General features: G+C 45.5%; 1 protein-coding gene across 3 annotated transcripts in view; it reads left to right on the top strand.

Moving 5' to 3' along the window:
* PNPase (polyribonucleotide nucleotidyltransferase 1) overlaps positions 1-20,065 on the top strand; it is a 343,937-nt gene that overhangs the window by 161,377 nt on the left and 162,495 nt on the right. The window contains exons 6-7 of one of the 3 annotated variants that reach the window (XM_045767790.2): positions 19,202-19,411; positions 19,685-19,858. In XM_045767790.2, coding sequence (XP_045623746.1) covers positions 19,202-19,411; positions 19,685-19,858 — 384 coding nt within the window. The remainder of the gene's footprint in view (positions 1-19,201; positions 19,412-19,684; positions 19,859-20,065) is intronic. The other 2 variants (XM_069318828.1, XM_045767791.2) reach the window with 2 other exon arrangements.

The following is a 20,065-nucleotide window of genomic DNA, read 5'->3' as shown; positions in this document are numbered from 1 at the left end:
ACGGAGAGTAGTAACACTATGATAGAATTGTCTGAGTTTTAATCATGTCCACCACTACCAGGGGAAGCACCCAGAAAGTCAGTGAAACAAAACAGACCACTGCTGGTGAGAAGACTGATGCCACAAAATTGCCAAAAGAACTCCCTAAAAATTGTAAAGAAATTATCAAAACTTTATGAAACTAGTGCGAGCTCGTTCGTTCCACCTACCTCACTGGTTTACAGGGAGGAAGGAGGCAGACCAGGTCAGCTGGCTGCTCCACCCTTAGTTCTATGATGATTGAGAAAACACCCGCTACTCCGTTGGAGATGGAGGGTGTCGGGGAGCTGCCGGTACTCGGCCAGAAATTGGCATTTCATTACATTCTATGCTGGTTTTCTGGGGGGAGCCCCTTGTGGCTCTCTGAAGCTACACTCATGGAGTAGGTGAAGAATAGGGATGTACCAGAGAGGAGGGAGCACTGCAAGTATCACCACAAGAAGAATACACTGGCCACAACACATGACCCAAGGCTACACAAGGCCGGCGAGGACCAGGAACAGTAACAAGAAACCTGGATGCCAGGACCCTGTTCGACTGCTAAAAAACCCTGCGCCCAAATAGCGGCCCACGGCGTAATGGCAAATACAGCAGATAGATTGGTGTACTAGTAATTGTGGGTGGGTTGTGGGCTAGGGGGGCTCCAGTGCTTTTAATATTTTGGTTGGGATAACCAAGGCATAGCAGAATGAAAAATTGCTTGGACGTGTATGAATGTCTGCAAAACAGACAGAAGCCAAAAATAGTTAAAGAAACAAACCAGAAATAGTATTTTTGAAAAAATGTGTGGGAGCACATGGTGACCAAAGCAAGAGGAAGGACAAAACAGAAGAGATTAATTTTGATGGTTTTGATAAAAATATTAGCAGGAATAGGTTTCACAACAGGTTGGCAAAAATAGAGATCATTGTAAAGAATCATGTGGATAGAATTAAGAATTTGAGCAGTAGTAATGAAAACTTGAGAAACCAAGTTACAGCCCTGAAAGATTAAATAAGGGAATTATACACAAATGAGAATCAGTGGGAAACTAAAGGATAAGTCCTGGAGGAGGAAAATAAAATAATAAAGATAGCTGAAGTTAAATCAAGTCCAGATGTTAATGAAATAATAGGTTAGGAAAGGAAATTCAACAGAGAAAAAATCTTTCATCAGAAAAGATGGAAGAAGTTACACAGGATATAGGAAAGTGCATGAAGGATATTCAGCTAATCGATTCACAATTTACCAGAGAGAAAGTAATATTAGAAGCAGTTAAGAAAGTGACCGAGCAACAACAGACACACCCACTACAGACACCCACACCCACTGTGGGGAAATCTGGCTCCAGTATAATACTAATAAAATGTATAATTTTAAATGTAAAATAATGATAAATTCTAAGATAGCTCGAAGGACCAGAATGAGTAATTAAATGAGAAAATCAGTGTCTTATAGATCTATGATTATATAAATAAATTCTATTAATTAAGCAATGACTGTAAATTATATAATTCTAGAGCCAGCCTCCCATGACACATTTTGGGGGGTATTCTATAAGATTAATCTATGTAATTACCTAAGTGTAGTTACAGGATGAGTTACGCTCGTGGTGTCCCGTCTTCCCAGCACTCTTTGTCATATAACGCTTTGAAACTACTGACGGTCTTGGCCTCCACCACCTTCTCACTTAACTTGTTCCAACCGTCTACCACTCTATTTGCGAAGGTGAATTTTCTTATATTTCTTCGGCATCTGTGTTTAGCTAGTTTAAATCTATGACCTCTTGTTCTTAAAGTTCCAGGTCTCCGGAAATCTTCCCCATCGATTTTATCAATTCCTGTAACTATTTTGTACGTAGTGATCATATCACCTCTTTTTCTTCTGTCTTCTAGTTTTGGCATATTTAATGCTTCTAACCTCTCCTCGTAGCTCTTGCCCTTCAGTTCTGGGAGCCACTTCGTAGCATGTCTTTGCACCTTTTCCAGTTTGTTGATGTGCTTCTTAAGATATGGGCACCACACAACAGCTGCATATTCTAGCTTTGGCCTAACAAAAGTTGTGAACAATTTCTTTAGTATATCCCCATCCATGTATTTAAAAGCAATTCTGAAGTTAGAAAGCATCGCATAGGCTCCTTGCACAATATTCTTTATGTGGTCCTCAGGTGATAGTTTTCTATCTAGAACCACCCCTTGATCTCTTTCTTTATCAGAATTCTTTAAAGATTTCTCACATAATATATAGGTTGTGTGGGGTCTATGTTCTCCTATTCCACATTCCATAACATGACATTTATTAACATTAAATTCCATTTGCCAAGTGGTGCTCCATATACTTATTTTGTCCAGGTCTTCTTGAAGGGCATGACAATCATCTAAATTTCTTATCCTTCCTATTATCTTAGCATCATCAGCAAACATGTTCATATAATTCTGTATACCAACTGGAAGATCATTTATGTAGACAATAAACATCACTGGTGCAAGAACTGAACCCTGTGGTACTCCACTTGTGACATTTCTCCATTCCGATACATTGCCTCTGATTACTGCCCTCATTTTTCTATCAGTCAGAAAATTTTTCATCCATGTTAGAAGCTTACCTGTCACCCCTCCAATATTTTCCAGTTTCCAGAACAACCTCTTATGTGGAACTCTGTCGAAAGCCTTTTTTAGGTCCAGATAGATGCAGTCAACCCAACCATCTCTTTCCTGTAATATCTCTGTGGCTCGATCAAAGGAAACTGAGTAAATTCGATACACAGGATCTTCCAGATCGAAAACCATATTGTCTCTCTGATATTATATCATTTCTCTCCAGGTGTTCTACCCATTTAGTTTTGATTATTTTTTCCAATACTTTCACTAATACACTTGTCAATGATACAGGTCTATAATTGAGGGGGTCTTCCCTGCTGCCACTTTTGTAGATTGGAACTATGTTAGCCTGTTTCCACACGCCATCTGGGCCAGCTGCTTTGTTCTTACTGAGCTCCTTTTGCATATTTTCCACTTCACCTCTAGACACCTCTATCCGCTCTATGTTGTTCTCTGGAACATATATTATGCAATAATGATAATAATTATAATATGCACACACATAGGTAATGAGTAAAATATGTAATGCAAAATACTACTGCAATGTGAAGATTAATAATGAATAAATGGCAGTATCAGATATATAGATATATGGATATGGACTCTGAATAATAAGGTACTATCTACAATGAAAACTGATTATGTCTCAGCTGTGACAGGGGACGTAGATGCAGTTCACTGTACGCCAGGCTGGAAACAGTTTGAGATAGTGTTACTTGGCACACCTGAGGGTATGGCGGTCACACGCTTCCTCAGGGGTGTTGCACCATGCTGCAATAATGATAATTCCGTAATTTCCACCTCCAAACTAGTCACACACATATACGGTAATATGTTGACCAGACCACACACTAGAAATTGAAGGGACGACGACGTTTCGTCGTCGAAAAAAATAATCTTTCCTGCCTCTACTCTACACAGACGCCGTCTTGTAGAATCGGCTCTTATAAACAATGTACCCAACATGAACTTGAGTCCTGGCTTTGTTGCTGTGGACTCTTCCCTTTCACAGTATATACTCAAATGCTCTAATCTTTCTAACAAACGTGACTTAACATAAGCTTTCCCCCTTCCATTTCTTTCTTTCTCTTTCCTTTTCTTTCTCTCTTCCCCCTTTTTCTGTTCATTGTCTTCTCCTACGCTCCCTTGCTATCCTCTTCTTTTTTCCTATTACTATCTCCTTCGGTGGTTATAATAGGAGCTGCCTCGTATGGGCCAATAGGCCTGCTGCAGTTCTCATTACTACTATCCCCTACACCTGACTTTCCTCCTCAGCTCTCTCTTGCCTATTTATTGCCTGTCCCTAGCTCCTCATCACAATCGACTTGAGAATGGTCCAGGACGGACCGAAACGTCGTCGTCCCTTCAATTTCTAGTGTGTGGTCTGGTCAACATACTTCAGCCACGTTATTGTGACTCATCGCCTGCATATGGATACCACACGTACGCGTCTTACTCTGTTTAATTTCTTTGATGCTCTACCTTCCTTCAAACGGCCTTTTCGCGCCTTTGAATCTTCCCTTCTTGCCGCCAAGCGTCGAAAGAACCAGCTCAGGTTTCTTAAAGACTGTCTTGCTGAACAAGTTCTCCCTCATTCTTTATCTCACTTTCTCCAGTTCAACACTTCGGGATCTCCTTTCCCTGAACATGCCCGCCTTCTTCTTCAAGAACTTATTCATGCCACCTCCTTGCAAGTTGACGAGGCTTTTCTTGCTGTTCGTCAACAGCAACGCTTTCTGTCCTCTTCTCTTCCCAGTGATCTATGCAATATCATTTTTCCAATTGCATTTGACACTGCTCACGTCTCCTCTTCCCACCACTCCTCCACACTACACAACAAACTTCAACGCCTGATCTCCAACAGTCCTTGGGCCAAATACTCTCTCTCTGACTGTGTTACCAACCTTTCATCCTACTCTCTTTCTAAGCACCAGCAAGAACTTCTTGGTCTTGGTCTGTCTTTTGCTACTTCCCCTGGCCCACGCTGTGGCATTGATCTCATTAGTTCCTTTGACAGGTTTGTCAATTCTAACTCTAGTACTCTTTCGGACCTGTCTGCCTTTAGAGGGGCCCTAATCCCCGTTCTTGACAGCTTGTTTTCTAAAAATAACCACCTTCCTCGTCGCTTCCAGCTTGCTCTTGCCTCCCTGAAATCTAACAACTCTATTCTTATCCTTCCTTCCGACAAAAGCAATTCGGTGGTTGTCCTTGACCGTGAGGACTACCTCCGAAAAGCAGATGTCTTGCTCTCTGACTCTCGCACTTATGCTCCTCTGACTTCTAACCCTTTGGATCGCCTCAAAACTTCCTTTAACCGCAAACTAAGACAGCTCTCTAGTCTTTGCCCTCCTGACTTTGATCTCATTAAACGTTTCCGTGTCATCTGCCCTTCTCTTCCTTATTTCTATGGTCTTCCTAAGACTCATAAACCTGGTGTTCCTCTTCGTCCTATCATTTCTTCACGGGGCTCTGTCAGCTCTCCTCTTGCCTCCTGGCTCGCTAAAACCCTGACACCTTACCTTGGCACTTTTTCCCCTGCCCACCTTCGTCACTCTCAGGACTTCATAGAAAGACTGCGCCTGCAACCCTCTTGTAAGATGCTTAGTCTTGATGTCGATTCTCTGTTCACTAATGTTCCGCTCGATGACGTTCTCTCTTTCCTCAGACAGAAGGCGTCAGAGGGCCTCCTTCCTCTCCCACTTCCCACTGACGTTTTCCTCGATCTCATTAGACTCTGTGTTGAATCTAACTCTTTCTCTTTCAACGGTAAATATTACACTCAAACTTTCGGCGTCGCTATGGGTTCCCCTCTCTCCCCTGTTCTTGCTAATTTCTACATGGAATACTTCGAAACTGTTCTTCTTCCTTCTATTGATACTCGTCCCTCTCTCTGGCTTCGATATGTTGATGACATTTTTGCTTTATGGCCTCATGACCTTAATCTTTTCCAGCCTTTCCTCGCCTCTCTTAACAATCTGGCTCCTTCTATCCATTTCAAAGTTGAGTGGGAATCTAATTCCCTCCTTCCTTTTCTTGATGTTCATGTTCACAGCTCTGTGTCTGGGTTCTCTTTCTCTGTCTACCGTAAACCCATGCATAGTGGCATGTACATTCACTTCTTTTCCTACCATCCTCCTTCTGTTAAGAAAAGTGTCCTCGTCTCTCTCTTCCTCCGCGCTCTACGCATCAGCGACCCTCAGTTTCTTGATTCTGAAATTGCCTTTATCTACAAATCATTCTCTCGCCTTGGTTATCCTTTGCATTTCATCAACTGTGCCCACTCTCAAGCTAAACGAAATTTCTTTCATCCTAAACCTGCTTCCAACACTAGTAGCACTGTACTATGCCTTTCCTTCATATCTGAACTCAAAACTTTTACCAATACCTTTCGTCCTCTTGACATTAAACTCGCCTTTCGACAAACTAACACACTTCGTAGCAATCTAGTTCACACTGCTCCTCCTGCATCTAATGCTGCTGGTGTCTACTCTATTTCCTGTTCATCTTGTCCTCTCCAATACTTTGGCGAAACTGGCCGTACACTGAATGACAGACTTAAAGAACACAAGAGAAGTGTTAAGTCTGCAGACACTAACAATGCTCTCTTCTGCCATGTGAGGGATTCTAATCATCCCATTGATTGGTCTTCCTCCAAAATAATCTTTCCTGCCTCTACTCTACACAGACGCCGTCTTGTAGAATCGGCTCTTATACACAATGTACCCAACATGAACTTGAGTCCTGGCTTTGTTGCTGTGGACTCTTCCCTTTCACAGTATATACTCAAATGCTCTAATCTTTCTAACAAACGTGACTTAACATAAGCTTTCCCCCTTCCATTTATCTTTTTCTCTTTCCTTTTCTTTCTCTCTTCCCCCTTTTTCTGTTCATTGTCTTCTCCTACGCTCCCTTGCTATCCTCTTCTTTTTTCCTATTACTATCTCCTTCGGTGGTTATAATAGGAGCTGCCTCGTATGGGCCAATAGGCCTGCTGCAGTTCTCATTACTACTATCCCCTACACCTGACTTTCCTCCTCAGCTCTCTCTTGCCTATTTATTGCCTGTCCCTACCTCCTCATCACAATCGACTTGAGAATGGTCCAGGACGGACCGAAACGTCGTCGTCCCTTCAATTTCTAGTGTGTGGTCTGGTCAACATACTTCAGCCACGTTATTGTGACTCATCGCCTGCATACGGTAATATCTAAATATTTGGAGAGGAAAGAGCTGCACTTACATGAGATTATTTTTACACCCGCATCATAACGACATGGCACCTATATGATCTTATTTAAGAGCTCGTTAAATAGAACAAATGAGGTAAAAATGCCTGCCGAACTGGTGTCCGTGATTCTGATAAGCTGCGTCCTCAATCTAACGTCTATGGATGTAAAGATGTCTTCAGGATGGTAAGATTTGTCGGACCGCTACGGAGCACCACTTGTTGATCGAGAATATGGCGAGAGTCCTCTCCCTCCTTCCCCAAAGTCGCGCATGCGCAATAGCTCGCCGTGAGGATTTGAGCATAAATTATATTTATTTATTAACGCTAAATAGGGAAGGGGGCGTGTATGAACACTCTTGATGGTTCAGATAAATTCTCTATGCGGTGATGTTTAATTCTCACAATGCACGTCAGTTAATGTAGACGGCACAAATAAAACAATACAGGCTTGGTGGTGGAAATGATGTTAGATTATGATATGATTCACTGGAACAGCGATTAAGCTGGGTAAAGAAATTCCAGCAAACTATTGTATACTAAAAGTAAACCTATTACTAAATTATTATTCCTAATAAAGGAAAGTAAATGGTTACATTGGTGTTAGATCTACAGGTATGTGGAAATTTTATCCCCCGTGCGTGGCTGACGCAACACTACACAATTCTAGGAGAAATTACATGATGTTCCACAACCTAATACAGTAAATTCTACAATACTGTACTAAACTACATATTAGTAGTGTTAGTCAATTATCACTCATAATACAGGAAATACATCATGTTGTATTAAGGATTATTAAATGAACATTAGATGTGTATGAAGCCTAATACAGGAAATACATCCTGTTGTATTAGGGATGAGTATAACTGTTGGAAATTTCCAACACCCACTAATGACACCCACACCCACTACTGACACCCACACCCACTACTGACACCCACACCCACTACTGACACCCACACCCACTACTGACACCCACACCCACTACTGACACCCACACCCACTACTGACACCCACACCCACTACTGACACCCACACCCACTACTGACACCCACACCCACTACTGACACCCACACCCACTACTGACACCCACACCCACTACTGACACCCACACCCACTACTGTCACCCACACCCATTACTGTCACACCCACTACTGACACCCACTACTGTCACCCACACCCACTACTGTCACCCACACCCACTACTGTCACCCACACCCACTACTGTCACACCCACTACTGACACCCACTACTGTCACCCACACCCACTACTGACACCCACACCCACTACTGTCACACCCACTACTGACACCCACACCCACTACTGACACCCACACCCACTACTGTCACCCACACCCACTACTGTCACACCCACTACTGACACCCACTACTGTCACCCACACCCACTACTGTCACCCACACCCACTACTGTCACCCACACCCACTACTGTCACACCCACTACTGACACCCACTACTGTCACCCACACCCACTACTGACACCCACACCCACTACTGTCACACCCACTACTGACACCCACACCCACTACTGACACCCACACCCACTACTGTCACCCACACCCACTACTGACACCCACACCCACTACTGTCACCCACACCCACTACTGTCACCCACACCCACTACTGTCACACCCACTACTGACACCCACACCCACTACTGTCACCCACACCCACTACTGACACCCACACCCACTACTGTCACCCACACCCACTACTGTCACCCACACCCACTACAGACACCCACACCCACTACTGACACCCACACCCACTACTGACACCCACACCCACTACTGACACCCACACCCACTACTGACACCCACACCCACTACTGACACCCACACCCACTACTGTCACCTACACCCACTACTGTCACCCACACCCACTACTGTCACCCACACCCACTACTGACACCCACACCCACTACTGACACCCACACCCACTACTGACACCCACACCCACTACTGACACCCACACCCACTACTGACACCCACACCCACTACTGTCACCTACACCCACTACTGTCACCCACACCCACTACTGACACCCACACCCACTACTGACACCCACACCCACTACTGGCACCCACACCCACTACTGTCACCCACACCCACTACTGACACCCACACCCACTACTGACACCCACACCCACTACTGACACCCACACCCACTACTGTCACCCACACCCACTACTGTCACCCACACCCACTACTGTCACCCACACCCACTACTGACACCCACACCCACTACTGTCACCCACACCCACTACTGTCACCCACACCCACTACTGTCACACCCACTACTGTCACCCACACCCACTACTGTCACCCACACCCACTACTGTCGACGATGCAAAAATTATGAGGAGGATTGAAACAGAGGATGATAGTAGGAGGCTACAAGATGACCTGGATAGACTGAGTGAATGGTCCAACAAATGGCTGTTGAAGTTCAACCCGAGTAAATGCAAAGTAATGAAACTAGGAAGTGGAAACAGGAGGCCAGGCACAGGATACAGAATAGGAGATGAAGTACTTAATGAAACAGACAGAGAGAAAGATCTAGGAGTTGATATCACACCAAACCTGTCTCCTGAAGCCCACATAAAGAGAAAAACGTCTGCGGCATATGCGAGGCTGGCTAACATCAGAACGGCGTTCAGGAACCTGTGTAAGGAATCATTCAGAATCTTGTACACCACATATGTAAGACCAATCCTGGAGTATGCGGCCCCAGCATGGAGCCCGTACCTTGTCAAGCACAAGACGAAGCTGGAAAAAGTCCAAAGGTATGCTACTAGACTAGTCCCAGAACTAAGAGGCATGAGTTATGAGGAAAGGCTGCGGGAAATGCACCTCACGACACTGGAAGACAGAAGAGTAAGGGGGGACATGATCACAACCTACAAAATCCTCAGGGGAATCGACCGGGTAAACAAGGATGAACTATTCAACACTGGTGGGACGCGAACAAGGGGACACAGGTGGAAGCTGAGTACCCAAATGAGCCACAGAGACGTTAGAAAGAACTTTTTCAGTGTCAGAGTAGTTAGTAAATGGAATGCATTAGGAAGTGATGTGGTGGAGGCTGACTCCATACACAGTTTCAAATGTAGATATGATAGAGCCCAATAGGCTCAGGAATCTGTACACCAGTTGATTGACGGTTGAGAGGCGGGACCAAAGAGCCAGAGCTCAACCCCCGCAAGCACAATTAGGTGAGTACAATTAGGTGAGTACACCCACTACTGTCACCCACACCCACTACTGTCACCCACACCCACTACTGACACCCACACCCACTACTGTCACCCACACCCACTACTGTCACCCACACCCACTACTGTCACCCACACCCACTACTGACACCCACACCCACTATTGACACCCACACCCACTACTGACACCCACACCCACTACTGACACCCACACCCACTACTGACACCCACACCCACTACTGACACCCACACCCACTACTGTCACCCACACCCACTACTGTCACCCACACCCACTACTGTCACCCACACCCACTACTGTCACCCACACCCACTACTGTCACCCACACCCACTACTGTCACCCACACCCACTACTGTCACCCACACCCACTACTGACACCCACTACTGACACCCACACCCACTACTGACACCCAAACCCACTACTGTCACCCACACCCACTACTGACACCAACACCCACTACTGTCACCCACACCCACTACTGTCACCCACACCCACTACTGTCACCCACACCCACTACTGACACCCACACCCACTACTGTCACCCACACCCACTACTGTCACCCACACCCACACCTAAACCCTCTCCAGGTATCTTTCCCTCTATCACCACCTCTATCCCCTCCATCACTGCCTCTATCCCCTCCATCACTGCCTCTATCCCCTCCATCACTGCCTCTATCCCCTCTATCACTGCCTCTATCCCCTTCCATCACTGCCTCTATCCCCTCCATCACTGCCTCTATCCCCTCCATCACTGCCTCTATCCCCTCCATCACTGCCTCTATCCCCTCTATCACTGCCTCTATCCCCTCCATCACTGCCTCTATCCTCTCCATCACTGCCTCTATCCCCTCCATCACTGCTTGATACCTGGTTGATGGGGTTCTGGGAGTTCTTCTACTCCCCAAGCCCGGCCCGAGGCCAGGCTCGACTTGTGAGAGTTTGGTCCACCAGGCTGTTGCTTGGAGCGGCCCGCAGGCCCACATACCCACCACAGCCCGGCTGATCCGGAACTTCTCTTTGAAAACAGTCCAGTTTTCTCTTGAAGATGTCCACGGTTGTTCCAGGAATATTTCTTATAGTCGCTGGGAGGACGTTGAACAACCGTAGACCTCTGATGTTTATACAGTGCTCTCTGATTGTGCCCATGGCACCTTTCTTTGCTCTTCACTGGTTCAATCTTGCATTTTCTTCCATATCGTTCACTCCATTACATTGTTATTTTACTGTGTAGATCTGGGACCTGGCCTTCCAGTATTTTCCATGTGTATATTATTTGATATCTCTCTCGTCTCCTTTCTAGTGAGTACATTTGGAGAGCTTTGAGACGATCCCAATAATTTAAGTGCTTTATCTCGTCTATGCGTGCCGTATATGTTCTCTGTTTTCCCTCTATTTCAGCAATCTCTCCTGCTCTCTAAGGGGAAGTAAGTACTGAGCAGTTCTCGAGACGGGACAACACAAGTGACTTGAAGAGAACAGCCATTGTGATGGGATCCCTGGATTTGAAAGTTCTCGTAACCATCCGATCATTTTTCTGGCTGACGCAATATTTGTTCTCTGTTTTCCCTCTATTTCAGCAATCTCTCCTGCTCTGAAGGGGGAAGTGAGTACTGAGCAGTACTCGAGACGAGACAGCACAAGTGACTTGAAGAGTACAACCATTGTGATGGGATCCCTGGATTTGAAAGTTCTCGTAACCATTCGATCATTTTTCTGGCTAACGCGATATTTGCTTGGTTATGCTCCCTAGACGTTTGATCGTCGGACATCTTTATTCCCAAATCCTTGACATGCTGTTTTCCTACTATGGGCAAGATTCGATTGTGTTTTGTACCCTGTATGATGTTTCAGATCCTCATTTTTCCATATCTGGGTACGCTCCTGATAGAGGGGGATAGAGGCATTGATGGAGGGGGTAGAGGCAGTGATAGAGGGGATAGTGACAGTGATGGAGGGAATAGAGGGGATAGAGGCAGTGATGCAGGTCGTAGAGGCAGTGATGGAGAGGATAGAGGCAGTGATGGAGTGGATAGAGGCAGTGATGGAGGGGATAGAGGCAGTGATGGAGAGGATAGAAGCAGTGATGGAGGGGATAGAGGCAGTGATGGAGGGATAAAGGCAGTGATGGAGGGGATAGTGGCAGTGATGGAGGGATAGAGGTGGTGATGGAGGGGATAGAGGCAGTGATGGAGGGGATGGAGGGGATAGAGGCAGTGATGGAGGGGATAGAGGCAGTGATGCAGGTCGTAGAGGCAGTGATGGAGAGGATAGAGGCAGTGATTTAGTGGATAGAGGCAGTGATGGAGGGGATAGAGGCAGTGATGGAGGGATAGAGGTGGTGATGGAGGGGATAGAGGCAGTGATGGAGAGAATAGAGGCAGTGATGGAGGGGATGGAGGGGATAGAGGCAGTGATGGAGGGGATAGAGGCAGTGATGGAGGGGATGGAGGGGATAGAGGCAGCGATGGAGGGGATGGAGGGGATAGAGGCAGTGATGGAGGGGATAGAGGCAGTGATACAGGTCGTAGAGGCAGTGATGGAGAGGATAGAGGCAGTGATTTAGTGGATAGAGGCAGTGATGGAGGGGATAGAGGCAGTGATGGAGCAGATAGAGGCAGTGATGGAGGGGATAGAGGCAGTGATGGAGGGGATAGAGGTGGTGATGGAAGGGATAGAGGCAGTGATGGAGGGGATAGAGGTGGTGATGGAAGGGATAGAGGCAGTGATGGAGGGGATAGAGGATGTGATGGAGGGGATAGAAGCAGTGATGGAGGGGATAGAGGTGGTGATGGAGGGGATAGAGACAGTGATGGAGGGGGATAGAGGATGTGATGGAGGGGATAGAGGCAGTGATGGAAGGGGATAGAGGCAGTGATGGAAGGGATAGAGGTGGTGATGGAAGGGATAAAGGCAGTGATGGAGGGGATAGAAGCAGTGATGGAGGGGATAGAGACAGTGATGGAGGGGGATAGAGGATGTGATGGAGGGGATAGAGGCAGTGATGGAAGGGGATAGAGGCTGTGATGGAAGGGATAGAGGCTGTGATGGAGGGGATAGAGGCAGTGATGGAGGGGATAGAGGCAGTGATGGAGGGGGATAGAGGCAGTGTTGGAGGGGATAATGGCAGTGATGGAGGGGATAGAGGTGGTGATGGAGGGGATAGAGGCAGTGATGGAGGGGATAGAGGCAGTGATGGAGGGGATAGAGGTGGTGATGGAGGGGATAGAGGCAGTGATGGAGGAGATAGAGGCAGTGATGTACGAGACAGAGGCAGTGATGGAGGGGATAGAGGCAGTGATGGAGGGGATAGAGGCAGTGATGGAAGGGGATAGAGGCAGTGATGGAAGGGGATAGAGGCAGTGATGGAAGGGATAGAGACTGTGATGGAGGGGATAGAGGCAGTGATGGAGGGGATAGAGGCAGTGATGTACGAGACAGAGGCAGTGATGGAGGGGATAGAGGCAGTGATGGAGGGGATAGAAGCAGTGATGGAGGGGATAGAGGCAGTGATGGAAGGGGATAGAGGCAGTGATGGAAGGGATAGAGGCTGTGATGGAGGGGATAGAGGCAGTGATGGAGGGGATAGAGGGAGTGATGGAGGGGGATAGAGGCAGTGTTGGAGGGGGATAGAGGCAGTGTTGGAGGGGATAATGGCAGTGATGGAGGGGGATAGAGGCAGTGATGGAGGAGATAGAGGCAGTGATGGAGGGGATAGAGGCAGTTTGCACAACCCGGACAACATGGATTTAGAGCGGGAAGATCCTGTCTGTCACAGTTACTCAACCACTATGACAAAATCACAGAAGCCCTAGAAGAAATGCATAATGCAGATGTTGTATACTCAGACTTTGCAAAAGCGTTCGACAAATGTGACCATGGGGGTGATAGCTCACAAAATGAGGTCAGTGGGAATAACTGGTAAAGTAGGATGCTTTATACTCAATTTCCTGTCAAACAGAACACAAAGAGTAACAGTTAATCAGATAAAATCGAGTCCAAGCGATGTTAAAAGCTCTGTACCCCAAGGTACAGTCCTTGCACTGCTACTGTTCCTTATCCAGATCCACTTGCATTCCAGAATTATAGATACAATTACACAATGAAAGGGAACTACAACTACGACAGACAACTGCCCTACAACAATCAGTACTGGTCAGAACAAACTCATTATGTCCACGAATAATGGGCTTGCCGAAAAAGTCTCCCATTCAAACTATCACTAATAGAGTAACCTCATTCATCTTTGCCAACATAGAAGGACTGAAAACAAGAACAAACAACAAAGTACAGTTCATAAATGGCCTCCTCACGGAGTCAAATGCAGTATTTGGAGCTTTCACAGAAACCCATGCAGGGGAATTGTTGGACAGTGAGATCTGGATTCCAGGATATAACCTATACAGGTGTGATAGGAAAATTAGGTCACATGGAGGAGTGGGTCTGTATATTAGGGAAGACCTTGTATGCTCAGAGCTCCTAAACGTTACAAATGAGGTGGTAGAGGTACTGGGATTAAAAATAGAGAAAATAAATTTAGTGATTATTCAAATATACAAACCGCCAGATGCAACGGCTGAGGAATTCACAGAACAGATAAACAAAATAGAGAATAGCCTTAGTAGCACGATAAAATTGGAGAAAGGTACTTATCTTGGACATAGGGTAAAGGGAGAGAAAAAAGTAGGAGGAGGAGAACAGAGCCCACAGGAAAGGTGTAGTCACCACTACAGCTGCCGCAGAGAAGGACCAGCAAGCAGCTCTCTCAGCCTACAATGATGTTGCTGGCGGATACTCAACTGATCGTATGGTAGCAATCATCACAAGTATTCCCAGATGTGAGAGGATGGTCTCTCAAGATTATCCCACAGCTGACTTGAATGGCTAATTGCAGTGCACAGTGCACCGATCTCGTGTACAAGCCCTATCTCTGTTAACCCTGGATAGTAAACTGGCATGTTGGGTATCTCCAGGATGCCCACTTAACCAGGAATTTGTTTACAATACGGAGGCCGCCGTATGTCCAGGCAGGAAGTAGATACAGGGAAGTTAAGCATCCATGCCATAGAGTCACTGGGTACACAATGGATGTGACATCGTGAGAGAGAGAGGACGCCAGCAAGGCGATAGATCTGACCTCTGGGGTCAGCCTCAACCGGCGCAATGGAGAATAACAACTGTGACGTAGTCGTGACGTGTTCATGACGTCACCTCTGCTACTGATCATGGAACGATCAATATGATTGGTTCCCGCTCTTTTGCTGCAATGCCATTGGTCAAATTGTAATCCCTTGTGTGTGTCTCACGAGATGCCCTGCAGCCGCTGGAAGGGTATTCACATGAGGAAGCCCATACATAGAGGACGTGTCCTGTTCTGTCTATCGGCCAATTGGCTGGATACCGTCCATTCCTCACCATCACGTTAAACTCAGCGTCTTTTTGATATACCAACGCTCGCCCGGAATTGCGATCATGACTATATTGTTTGGAAGCCTAGTGACAAATCACCAGAGCGAAACAGACTGGTATCAGGCAACCCCCGGTGACAAATTGAGATTGTTGTGAGTGACCTAGAGTGAACTACGGAGTGCCGCTGCCTAAGTAACCTGTGTGTGACTTTACCACAGTGTACCGCATGGTACCATATAACCTGCAGCCACCAGCCACTACTGTCCAGAGCGTGTAGCTAACCTCAAGCCGCCAGCCACCCTGCCTCACTGTACAACGTCACGTTACCACCCTTACACACCGCCAGTGCCATCAAGTGTATGGTGTGTGTGTTAGACATACAGCACGCCCTCCTGCGAGTACACCCGTGTCAAGTACGGTTTGTGGGAAAGCCTGTCACCAATGGTCTCACGTCAGAACGAGCGAAACCAGCCGTCAGGCTATCTACAAGTTCTTGCATAAATGTGCCTGAGTGAGTGAGTGAATAAGAGAGGTAGCCTACCTGTAAGTACAAGATCTTGTTATTGTATTATTGTGTCTGTCTGTGTTGATCTGAGGGATCAACCACAGTTCTCACATTCTTATACCTGACACAGGTATAGGTGGAGACCTAGACACCCGACGGTGTATGCGTGTTTATTTGTGTGGTATCACGACATTACACTCGTCTGTGAATGTGAGCTTCACATACACCACACATTTAGTTATTGTGTGATATTATTATTGTGCATGTTATTGCCTGTCCCATTGACAGTGCCATTGTGAGTTATTGCGCATCATCATTACCCGAGTATCCGGTTGGAACTCTTGTGATCCCTTTGCACACCGGCAGTTAGGTTTGCCGTGTTAATGATTGACTGTCAACTGTGTTAAGTTAGGTGTTTCTCCACGTGTGGATCCGAATCGATTAGCCAGATGTCAAGAGTCTCGCTAATGCAACCATAGCCTTTCTGATGCCAATCTAAAGTAAATCAAGCACCCTTTGTATTAATGGTTAAGTTAGTAAATAAACTACTGTTAAGCTTTATGCGGTGTTTCCGTTGAACTACTTCTGAATACTGCCAACTATTTACTCCAGCCTTCAGCTCCAGGTGTCTTCAACACCGAGTTGCCTATTATTCACTAAACTATAAATGTGATGAGGACCCTAGGAGTCCCTTAAAGTGTTTCAAGCATTGAGGAGATTCCAACGATTAACGTGGACCAGGACCAGGTGAGGCTAGTCTTGAGAAGAGACCCTCAAGGACTCTAACTCGACCTTGCTCCCAGGCCCTGTACGGTTGCTTTCGTATTTTCTCTGCTGATTCCGACAGCTTTGTGAAGCGTCTGCCACATGTACATTGGCGACATACGCATTGCAGTCGGGAAAGCAAAATAGAAAACCCCACACCAGACATTCATTAAAGTATTGTTAAAGTTAGAATTGTTAAAGTAACTTACAGTTACAGTGGTACCTCGGAATGCGATTGTCCCTGTATGCAAGGTTTTCGGAAGGCGAGCAGTATTTACTCCAAAAATTTGTCTCAGAAGGCGAGGGTTACTTCGGGACGCGAGTTTGTTGATACGCGTACAGGCCGACCTAGCGCGTGGTGGTTCGGCGATCGTCGCCCCTCCGCCCCTCAGTTTACCATTGTCTCGCGCTCAGTGACTACCCCCACATCAATTCTTCTCGCGGATTTTCAGTGTTTTGTTGGATTTTTGGTGATTTGTCTATACAATTTGTTATTATATATCTCACCATGGGTCCCAAGAAAGCCAGTGGTAAGGATAAAGGCCAGAAAGCTCATGTGAGGATGACAATAGAGGAGAAACAAGAGATCATTCGGAAGCATGAGAACGGTACACGTGTTGTTGAACTTTGTAGGCAGTACAACAATATGCACTATACTTAAGAAGAAAAATAAGATTATGGGTGCTAAAGTGGCAAAAGGAGTAAGAACATTAACGGCACAAAGACCACAAATACTTGAAGAAGTGGAAAAGTTGTTATTAATTTGGATACACGACAAGGAGTTGAGGGGTGATAGTGTTTCGGAGGCCATTATTTGTGAGAAAGCCAGGGTGTTGCACGAAGACCTTCTAAAGAATACCCCTGCAACGAGTGATGCAGATAAGAAAGAGTTTAAGGCAAGTAGGGGCTGGTTTGAAAAATTTAGAAAGAGAAGTGGTATCCATAGTGTTACAAGGCATGGGGTTATGTGATGTGATTATGGAAGGGGACTCCCCTTCCAAACAGTAACTCCTCTCCTCCTCCCCCCTCCTCACCATCTTCCATACGCCTACAGCACTTGACAGCAAGGTAAGTAATAACTGGAACACAGTTTTGTAGGTTTATTTAGATGAATTAGGTAAATTAGGTATAAAAATTTAGTTTGATGTGGGGTTTTTGGGGTAGTCAGGAACGGATTAATTCATTTCCCTTTATTTCTTATGGGGAAATTAACTTCGGAATGCGAGTTTTCGGAAGGCGAGGCGTCTCCAGGAACGGATTAAACTCTTATTCTGAGGTATGCCTGTATTCTTATATCTAAGAATAGCTGATATCTAGCTTTATATTATATTTAATAATCAACAAGCACAGAGTCTGAATGCTCTGTGATTAACAAGATTCATCTTAAGTCTGGAGAGGAAGACGGGAACAAATGCATACCCAGGATTTAAGAAGCCATGAATGTAAATGTTATTGTTAATTAAACATCCTTCTCACATGATCCAATCCTATGAATCAATGTCTACAATTATTTAGAACTCAAATTGATCTCTGGTTTCCAATTAAGAACCCAGGGTCGTAACAACCTCCATCACTGCCTCTATCCTTCTCCATCACTGCCTCTATCCCCTCCATCGCTGCCTCTATGCCGGGGAGCCGGTCGGCCGAGCGGACAGCACGCTGGACTTGTGATCCTGTGGTCCTGGGTTCGATCCCAGGCGCCGGCGAGAAACAATGGGCAGAGTTTCTTTCACCCTATGCCCCTGTTACCTAGCAGTAAAATAGGTACCTGGGTGTTAGTCAGCTGTCACGGGCTGCTTCCTGGGGGTGGCGGCCTGGTCGAGGACCATGCCGCGGGGACACTAAAAAAAAAAACCTGAAATCATCTCAAGATAACCTCAAGATAGATGCCCCTCCATCAGTGCCTCTATCCCCTCCATCACTGCCTCTGTCTCGTACATCACTGCCTCTATCCTCTCCATCACTGCCTCTATCCTCTCCATCACTGCCTCTATCTCCTCCATCACTGCCTCTGTCTCGTACATCACTGCCTCTATCCTCTCCATCACTGCCTCTATCCTCTCCATCACTGCCTCTATCCCCTCCATCACTGCCTCTATCCTCTCCATCACTGCCTCTATCCTCTCCATCACTGCCTCTATCTCCTCCATCACTGCCTCTATCTCTTCCATGAACAATGAATTATTCTTGTTATATATTATTTAAAAATGCGTTACATAAATACCTCTTGAAGTCATCTCCGTTTGCAAAAAATCCGTCACTCCAACAAGTCAGGGTTGGTCCCATATAGTTCGCCTAATTGACGTTCATTGTATATTGAATATAACACATCCCATTTCAAGACTCTCATTTCCCATATTGATCTCTGAAATTTTTCAAAATCAATTACTGTACCTCATTGTGAAATGCTGTGTTTTTCTTACAGAACCCTGAGTGAGATGCGCTTACGTAGTATTTTCACAGACTTCTCACATGACAAGTTTTCAAGAGACAATGCTGTTAATGTCCTAAAATCAGATGTCATGCAGAAGCTGATAGAAGGATTTCCCGATGTTGATTCACAGTTAGCACATTTAGCTTTTAGTCAAATTACAAAAACTGTCTTTAGGAATCTTATTTTAGATGATAATATCAGGTAAGATTTAAATCAGAATGCTTTGCACATTTGAAATATGTCTGGGGAGTTACTTTGCATTTGAAATTACAAATAACATTTAATATCATAAAAATAAATGCTGAAAATTTAAAGCAATAATTCTGTATAAAACTGTAAATTCTGTTGATGATTCACCTCCATCACTGCCTCCACTGCTTTCCCTATTAAATCCTTTTATATGCATGATCTGTTTCAATAAATCTTAGAATTGTTGATTAACATTGCAAACCAAGTTCTGTTTCTGATTTCTAGGTGTGATGGCAGAGGTCTGCTCGATTTGCGACCCATAAGTTGTGGAGTAGATCTGTATCGTCCCCTGCATGGGTCCTCACTCTTTCAGCGAGGTCAGACACAAGTACAATGCACTGTTGCTTTTGATGCCCATGAAAACATTCCCAAGCTAGATCCTTTGTTAGAAGCTACTGGGTAAGTCAAATTATCCTTTAAAGTGTTTTGAAATGTGTAACTTAGACATTTGGTTCTTATTATTTTTTTGTGCTTATTATATATTTTGTGCCAGAGATAGGGGGAACAGGTTAAGGGTCTGCTATCCCGGAGCTGGAATTGGAGATATTGTTGACAACATGAAAGATATTATGACGGGAAATGGGAACAAACCCATTATTTGTATTA

This window comes from Procambarus clarkii, chromosome 91, assembly GCF_040958095.1.
Source record: "Procambarus clarkii isolate CNS0578487 chromosome 91, FALCON_Pclarkii_2.0, whole genome shotgun sequence".
Taxonomy (NCBI): domain Eukaryota; kingdom Metazoa; phylum Arthropoda; class Malacostraca; order Decapoda; family Cambaridae; genus Procambarus; species Procambarus clarkii.
The sequence above is the reverse complement of the archived record's forward strand: the minus strand, read 5'-3'. Positions and strand labels throughout refer to the sequence as shown.